This window comes from Carcharhinus amblyrhynchos, chromosome 32 (assembly GCF_965287045.1).
Source record: "Carcharhinus amblyrhynchos chromosome 32, sCarAmb.v2.hapA, whole genome shotgun sequence".
In the NCBI taxonomy this organism is placed as follows: domain Eukaryota; kingdom Metazoa; phylum Chordata; class Chondrichthyes; order Carcharhiniformes; family Carcharhinidae; genus Carcharhinus; species Carcharhinus amblyrhynchos.
Window position 1 is genome coordinate 7,910,320 of NC_137355.1, and position 8,910 is coordinate 7,919,229.

Below are 8,910 nucleotides of genomic sequence, written 5' to 3' on the forward strand. Positions count from 1 at the left end.
AAAATCAAATCAAGTTACCAGTGCAGTATATACCCCATCATTCACAAAGGATAATATTAATAAGTGGTTCTACCAAGAGCAAACTGTGCTGTGTTAATATCGACTGTGATTTAAAGATTTAAAAGTTTATTTTATATAGTATATTGAATCTTGTTACAGCAACCAATTCTGATAGATTCCTGGGTACTGATAATAGTAAAATGATCACTGGCGTGGCACGGTAACATCGTGGTTCGCACAGTGGTAACACAGATTGCCAGGGACCCGGGTTCGATTCTGGCCTCAGGTCACTGTCTGTGTGGAATCTGCATGTTCTCCCTGTGTCTGCGTGGGTTTCCCCCGGGTGCCCCGGTTTCCTCCCGCAGTCCAAAGATGTGTGGGTTAGGTTGATTGGCCATGATAAATTGCACCTGTGTGTCAGGGGAATTAGGAGGGTAAATACGTGGGGTTACAGGGATAGGACCTGGGTGGGATTGTTGTCAGTGCAGTCTCGATGGTCCGAATGACCTCCTTCTGCACTGTAGGGATTCTATTCAGAGAAGGGCAATTCACAACGATCTGTGGGGCCGCTCTCAAACAAAAAGCATCACTCGTAGTAAAGTTTCATGCAGTAGCGATAAGCAGCCTTGTCCACAAGTCTGTCCTCTACCCTAGCAGAAGCTAGCTAACATTATCTGATTATCACTGGTGGGATCTTACTTTGTCCAACTTGGCTGCTCTGCATAGTTCTGGCCAACCACACAAGCAGTTGATCAGTGCAAGATTCTGCAGTAAGGTCTCAGTCACAATCTCGGGACATCGGAGGCGCGGACAAACAGCCAAGCTCTCATTTTCAGGTTATGCCCCCTTATTCTGGACTCCCCCAGTTGAACCCGAACCCACTGGGACATTTTCACTGCAGTCTCCAAACTCTTATTACTGACTCAAATGCTTCCACTTTATTTATCCAGTCACTGGGCCTAAGCAAGGAGCAGAGGGAGGACGATACGGACGGAGTGGAACCCTCATTCCCACGTCCAATTTTCCTTCCCAAATTTCCTGAAGAGTGCTTTGGCTCCATGGGCAGTAACAGCGGCTATTCTTCAGGTCTGGTAAGTTTTGGCAGGCTATTTAATTGTTACAATGTCCGCTCACCCTGTACGTATACATTTCCAGCACAGGCCAATATACAGGAATTAGGACTGGGAACCTAGCTTGATTTCTTCAAGATTAGCCTGGGGGTGATATAACAATCCGACTGCTGCAGCTGGACTTACATCTGTGTGGCTTCTCCGGAAACAATGCCTTTTGCCTTGTCAACACACTTGGGAGTGGCTTGAGTGGAAGTTAAAATGTTCAGAATGGATTTTCATGCCTTCTCTGTCATCTTACAGTTCTTCAAAAGGAGTCAGTGACTGCTATTTCAGCACAAACAGGCTCATTTTAATCTGCGTAGGCCCCATAACATTCTGTATTTCGGCCTTCACCAAAGGGTGAGCAAGACCAGACTTTTCCATAGCAAGCACCAAAGGCAAGATATGGGAATTTGCAATGCAAATAGAGGATGAGCACAAGTCAGTTTTTCATTGAATGAGAAAGGACGAAAAGCCAGGATTTTATTGGCGAATATGTATGCAAATAAAGGATTGCTGATTTGCTGTAACTGACTATAATTGTCAAGCTTTTCATAGAATCCCTACAGTGCAGGAGGCTGCCATTCGGCCCATCAAGTCTGCATCACCCACAATCCCACCCAGGCTCTATTCCCGTAACCCCATATATTTATCCCGTTAGTCCCCCGACACTAGGGTCAATTTAGCATGGCCAATCAACCTAACCCACACATCTATGGAATGTGGGAGGAAACCGGAGCACCTGGAGGAAACCCACGCAGACGCAGGGAGAACGTGTGAACTCCACACAGATTGATCTGAGGCCAGAATTGAACCCAGGTCCCTGGCACTGTGAGGCAGCAGTGCTAACCACTGCGCCACCATGCCGCACCCAGTTGCTTGTTTGTAACTTCAGATACAATTGCAGAAAGATTGTAAGCTAGTTTCTCCTTGTGCACAAGTCAGTAGAGGTCTCGTATTGGATTATACATGGTGTCTAGCGCTGTCTGTACCCAGGTCAACTAACAGTGCCTAAGGTTGCTGATATCCATGATCTCTGACACTTGGAACATTCTCTGACCTGATTTGCGTAACGTTTGGGTAACTTCTTCTTTGCCACCTCCACTTCCATTTCATCGTGTTCATCAGATTCCTCCTCACTGTTCTCGTCTTTTGCCCAGTCATCTTCAGCCAGGCGCCTTGCGTGGTTAACGTAATTCAGTCGCTGCCTTTGATACAGGAGAATAAGGCAGGGTTGAAGCTAGCACAGCACTATGCTCAAACACAACACAATGCAGAGAATTGGTACAGTGCCCTTCACAACCTCAGGACATTCCCAAGCTCTCTACAACCAACAAAGTAGTTTGGATGCGTCACCACTGTTGTAATGCAGGGAATAGACAGCCAATTTGTACACAGCAAGATCCCACAAACAGTAATGTGATAACGGCCAGATAATTGTAAGTGAATCAATATTGGCTGGCATGGTGTCGCAGTGGGTTAACACTGCTGCCTCACAGCGTCAGGGGTCTGGGTTCAATTCCCGGCCTGGCTGACTGTATGTGTGGAGTCTGCATGTTCTCCCCGTGACTGCGTGGGTTTCCTCCGGGTGCTCCAATTTCCTCCCACAGTCCAAAGATATGCAGTTGACTGGCCGTGCTAAATTGCCTCCTAGTGTCAAGGGGATTAGCAGGATAAATACATGGGGTTATGGGGATAGAGCCTGGGTGGGATTGTGGTTGGCGCAGACATGATGGGCCACTGGCCTCCTTCTGCGCTGTAGGGATTTGATGATTCTATTCTATGATTCTATGGGGAAACCTCCAGTTCTTCTTCAAGGTCATGCTTTGGGATTTTTTAAAAATTTCCACCTGAGGGAAGATGAGCCTCAGCTCGATGTGTGATCCAGATGTCTGAGATGCCCCCTCACACTGCGGCAGCAGCCCCCTCATGCCACGGCAGCCCTTCAGTGCTTCACTGAAAATATCAGAAAATCCAACTGAAACCCAAAACACCAATCTGCTTTTCACTGAAGCAAGACAACATTACTGAAACATCATCTGATCACATAGCCACTTGTGAGATCCTGCTGTGCACACATTGGCTTCATGTTTCCTGAATCGCAACTGTACTTCAAGCAGATTTCAGTGCTTTGGGATACCCCAAGGTACTACGTTAATGCAAGCCTTTAATTTTTTTGAAAAAACAGAGGGCAGCAAAAAAAATTTCTGCCCCCAGATAAATGCACCAGGTAGTAGGGAGGTCTGCCCGGGGTCCAACTGAAGACGTGAGTTCAAGACATATGCATTTGTTCATCATTCCAGTATAGAATTAATCCACAGATCACAGCCAATACAAGGGTGGTCACGGCTGCTGCGATGAGGACACCATCAGCTATGGTTCTGGGAGATCCTGTTTATTCATCAGTATTGACTAAATAAACAATCCTATTTCACAGCTGCCCATCAGTCCATCTCTACCCAAAGGCCGGGCAAAACAGGTCCCTTGACAAAGATGACAGCTGCACAGGTAAGGACTGGCCCTGCACAGCGGCCACCTTTACCAATTGACAATTTGCCTACTCGAAACTATCCCTGAGCCAGTATGAATGAAAACCAGCTTACAGGCGCGGTGGGACAGTTCAGTTCACATGCCTGTGGGAATTTCATCAACTGTTGTAATGGGAGATTCATAAGGCTAGTCTATTGTACAACTGGACAGTTTAATCATCCCTCCAGCATACTGCAGTCCCCTAGATTTTGTGCTCAATTCCCTGGTGCGGAGTTCTGATTCGGCTGTGACAGCGCTACTCGCTGAGCTATACAGCTCGTAAGGGTTGCAGGATCCATCCTTGATCCTCCCTCTCAGATAACCTCAAGCGGGGAACCATAATCGGACTCAATATCCTGACCGGGGAGTGACAGAGTGAACCAGCATCCTGCTCCCACCTGCAGCCTCGTGAACAGAGAGGATGGGCCGTGATCTTGAGTGCTAATTGCCTGAGCTGAAATAGCAACCTCCCTCTCAGTGGATGCAGTTAGTGCACTATTCCAACATAATGGCAATGGGTCTATTATCCTCGCTCTCGCTTATCTGGGTCTTCGGCAGATATGAGCTGGGAGCAAGGCCCAGAGGGACTTGAAAACATTCAGAGTGTTGCTTGAGCAACAGTGGAGGAGCCAGTGCACGTCAGTGAGCACAGGGCTGATGGGGGAAACAGGATTTGCTGCGAGTTAGAAAATGTGCAGCAGTTTTGGACGATCCCTGGTTTACTGAGATTAGAACATGGGAGAACAGCCAGGACTGCAATGGAACAGTTGAGTCTGGAGGTAACAAAGTCACTGATGAGGGTTTCAGCAGCACATGAGTTGAGACAGGGTTGGAGTTGAGGGATATTCACTATCGAAACATGAGCCACTCCAGTTTTATGCATTACGCTGCTTGTATGTTGTTTCTGTCTCACTAATCTACATTGAGGCGGCACAGTGGTCAGCACTGCTGCCTCGCAGCACCAGGGACCCAGGTTTGATTCCTGGATTGGGTCACTGTCTGTGCAGAGTCTGCACACTCTCCTCGTGTCTGCATGGGTTTCCTCCAGATGCTCCGGTTTCCTCCCACAGTCCAAAGGGGTGTGGATTAGGTTGATTGGTCATGCTCAATTGCCCCTTAGTGTCAGGGTAAATACATGGGGTTACAGGGATAGGGGCTGGGTGGGATTGTTGGCAGTGCAAGCTCAATGGGCCAAATGGCTTCTTTCTGCACTGGAGGGATTCTGCCCGAGCTGACGTCACACAGCGGCGACATGGTAGTCATGAGTTCAGATAACCGGAGAGAAGGAGGGACACAGCTGGATGGGAGAACCCCAAAATTTCCTCAGAATTTACAATGATGACATTGCTTGCCTTCATTCCAATTACTTACAACTTTTGGATTTCCAGAAGTTTCCGCCTGCGCTCTGCCTGCTCCTGTGTGTTGGATTTGATTTTGTACTGGGCGAGACGTGGGTGGGCAGTGGCAATGCTGTTCAGATCCTGAGAAACAGCAAAGCTGGTGGACAATACCCGGCTTAATTCCTCCATAATGGTCCCTGCAAGAAGAAATCCCATGGCATTATTTCAAAAAAGTGCAGGAGAGTTCTTCCCAGTGTTCTGGGCAATATTTATCCCTCAACCGATATCACTGAAAGAGATCAACTCAAATCCAACAGATAATCTGGTCATTACCATACTGCTGCTTGCTATGTGTAAATTGACTGCTTTATTTCCTACAACAGTGACCCCACTTTAAAAGTACGTAATGGGCTGTAACGCGCTTTGGAAACTGGAAGTCGCACAATACGAAGACGAGTTTTTTCCTAAATGAGGTAGATGGTGGCACAGTGGTTAGCACTGCTGCCTCACAGCGCCAGGAACCCGGTTTCAATTCCTGGCTTGGGCGACTGTGTGGAATTTGAACATTCTCGCTGTGTCTGCATCAGTTTCCTCTGGAAACTCAGGTTTCCTCCCACAGTCTGAAGACGTGCGGGTTAGGTGGATTGGTCATGCTAAATTATCTCACAGCGCCAGGGTCCCAGGTTTGATTTCCGGCTTAGGTCACAGGGTGTTCGTGCAGAGTTTGCACGTTCTCCCTATGTCTGTATGGGTTTCCTCCCACAGTCCCATTAGGTGCATCTGTCATGCTAAATTACCGCCTCTCAATGCCAAGGATCCAAGTTTGATCCCTGGCTTGGGTCGCTAAATATTTTTAAGACGCGGGTTGATGGGTTTTTGATAAGTGAGGGGATTAAGGGTTATGGGGAGAGGGCGGGAATGTGAAACTGAGCCACGACAGATCAGCCATGATCTTATTGAATGGCGGGGCAGGCTCGAAGGGCTAGATGGCCTACTCCTGCTCCTATTTCTTATGTTCTTATTGTCTGTGTGGAGTCCACACGTCTTCCCCATGTCTATGTGGGTTTCCTCCAGGTGCTCCGGTTTCCTCTCACAGTCCAAAGATGCGCGAGTTAAGTGGATTGGCCGTGCTAAATTCTACCTCAGCGTACCCAAACAGGCGCCGGAGTGTGGCGACTAGGGGATTTTCACAGTAACTTCATTGCAGTGTTAATGTAAGCCAACTTGTGACAACAATAAAATAATAACAATAAACAAAAGACATCACCTGTAAGGAATAATAAAAGGGACAATCTCTTAACATGCAGGACACTTGGTCCCCCTGCCTTGCCACCCACCCATGCTAAACGCTCCCTCGGCGTACCCAAGCAGATACCGGAGTGTGGCAACTCGGAGATTTTCACAGTAACTTCATTGCAGTGTTAATGTAAGCCTTCTTGTGACAACAATAAAATAATAACAAACAAAAGATATCACCCGGAAGGAATAAAAAGCCAAAGAGACAATCCCTTAACATGCAGGACACCTGGTCCCCCTGCCTTGCCACCCACCCAGGCTAAGTTCTCCCTCAGTGTACCCGAACAGGTGCCAGAGTGTGGCAACTCGGAGACTTTCACAGTAACTTGATTGCAGTGTTAATGTAAACCCGCCTATGACACAAACAAACAAAATAAACGCCTTTTCAAATTGGATGGGGAGGGGAAAGCTGACTGTAGTAGGGTTTCAGTGGGTTTAACTGCGACTCTAATCGCTGGCTTAAGGTTAATAACGATTGTTTTTCAAAAAAAAACACAGAAATAGCCTTTTCTTCCTTTGTGAATTACACACGTGAAAGGATTTTACACCCAAATGAGTGAGCCGCAACTGAAATACATCATCCCAGTCGAGGTAAATCAGCTACATTGCGATAATTTTGTTTTAAAATGCAAAAATAATATTTTAGGGCCTCTCCCCGCTGCTACTCACCAGACTCCCGGCTGCTGCTGCTGCTGCTGCTGCTGGGTGGCCAACCAGCAGCTCACTCACTGCACCCACACACACTCCCTCACAACAGCGGCTGGCCAACCAGTAGCTTTCCCCAGGCTAACGCTGTAAGATATCTCACAACACCAGGTTAAAGTCCAACAGGTTTATCTGGTAGCAAAATCCACAAGCTTTTTGAGTGGGGAATGGTTGTGAATGGTGATCGCAGTAAGAAATCTCACAACCCCAGGTTAAAGTCCAACAGGTTTATCTGGTAGCAAAAGAACATAAGAAACAGCAGCAGGAGTCGGCCATCTAGCCCCTCGAGCCTGCCCCGCCATTCAATAAGATCACGGCTGATCTGAAGTGGATCAGTTCCACTTACCCGCCCGCTCTCCATAACCCTAATTCCCTTATCAATGAGAAAGATCGATCAAAAGCCACTAGCTTTTTGAGTGGGGAATGGTAATGAATGGTGATCACAGTAAGAAGTCTCACAACCCCATGTTAAAGTCCAACAGGTTTATTTGTAGCAAACGCCACTAGCTTTCGGAACTGGCTGCTCCTTCGTCGTGTGTGGCGCTTGCTACAAATAAACCTGTTGAACTTCAACTTGGTGTTGTGAGGCTTCTTACTGTGTTTACCCCAGTCCAACACCAGCATCTCTACATCATGACTTTCTCCGGGATTACACAGCCCACCCAATTTGAAAAGACGTTTCTTTTTTGTATTGTATCATAAGTCAGCTTACATTAATACTACAATTAGGTTACTGTGAAAATCTCCAAGTTGCCACACTCCGGCACCTGTTCAGGTACACCGAGGGAGAATTTAGCATGGGTGGCTGGCAGAGTGATTAGCACAGCCGCCTCACAACGCCAGGGACCTAGATCCGATTCCTGGCTTGGGGCAATGTCTGTGCGGAGTCTGCACATTCTCCCCGTATCTGTGTGCGTTTCCTCCGGGTGCTCCGGTTCCCTCCCGCAATCTGAAAGATGTGCTGGTTAGGTGTATTGACTGTGCTAAATTCTCCCTCAGTGTACCCGAACAGGTGCCGGAGTGTGGCGACCAGGGGATTTTCACAGTAATTTCATTGCGGTGTTATGTAAGCCTACTTGTGACATTAATAAATAAATTTTAAATTTGCCATTGCACTAACCAACACCTCTTCCAGACTGGAAAGAAACTGGAGCAGCTGGAGGAAACCCACGCAGACAGGTGGTGAATGGGCAGACTCCGCACAGTCATCCAAGGCCAGAATTGAACTGGGTCCCTGGTGCTGTAAGGCAGCAGTGCTAACCACTGTGCCACCCCAACGAACAGACAATATGTAATTTAAAAGATAATTTGCAATTTTTCAAATTCATTTGTGGGACATAGGCACCACTGGCTGGCCAGCACTTATTGCCTGTCCCTAGTTGCCCTTGGAGGGCAGTTGAGAGTCAACCACATTGCTGTGGCTCTGGAGTCACATGTAGGCCAGACCAGGTAAGGATGGCAGATTTCCTTCCCTAAAGGACATTAGTGAATCAGATGGGTTTTTCTGACAATAGTTTCATGGTCATCAGTAGATTTCAGATATTTCTGTTTAATTCAAATTCCATCATCTGCTGTGGTGGGATTTAAACCCGGGTCCCCAGAATATTAGCTGAGTTTCTGGATTAATAGTCTAGCGATAGTACCATGAGGCCAACACCTCCTTCTTTGCTGATTGTCTCAGGGGGTGGGGGGGAATAAATTTACCTTTCAAAAAATAAAAACCATACTGACTGAAGAATATATTAATTGATCACTGCACAATGTGCCCTATTCAGCATAGGCCAACAGGTTTCACTTCAACGTCTTGTCAAATGCCGAAGTTCCCGGAATGTGGAATAAGATTGGAAAGCTCACTTAGGAACAGAGTTGCGTAGTCAGAAGAGAACAAAGAAATCCAGTTAGGGAGGGGATGGCCTAGTGGTATTATC

At 47.2% G+C, this 8,910-nt stretch overlaps 1 protein-coding gene across 1 annotated transcript in view; it reads right to left on the reverse strand.

Moving 5' to 3' along the window:
* snupn (snurportin 1) overlaps positions 1–7,005 on the reverse strand; it is a 30,083-nt gene extending 23,078 nt beyond the window's left edge. Inside the window, exons 1-3 of the mRNA XM_080216211.1 lie at positions 6,947–7,005; positions 5,013–5,178; positions 2,173–2,320 (exon numbers count right to left, since the gene is read on the reverse strand). Coding sequence (XP_080072337.1) covers positions 2,173–2,320; positions 5,013–5,170 — 306 coding nt within the window. The 5' untranslated portion in view covers positions 5,171–5,178; positions 6,947–7,005. The remainder of the gene's footprint in view (positions 1–2,172; positions 2,321–5,012; positions 5,179–6,946) is intronic.
* Between the last annotated feature and the right edge of the window lie 1,905 nt (positions 7,006–8,910).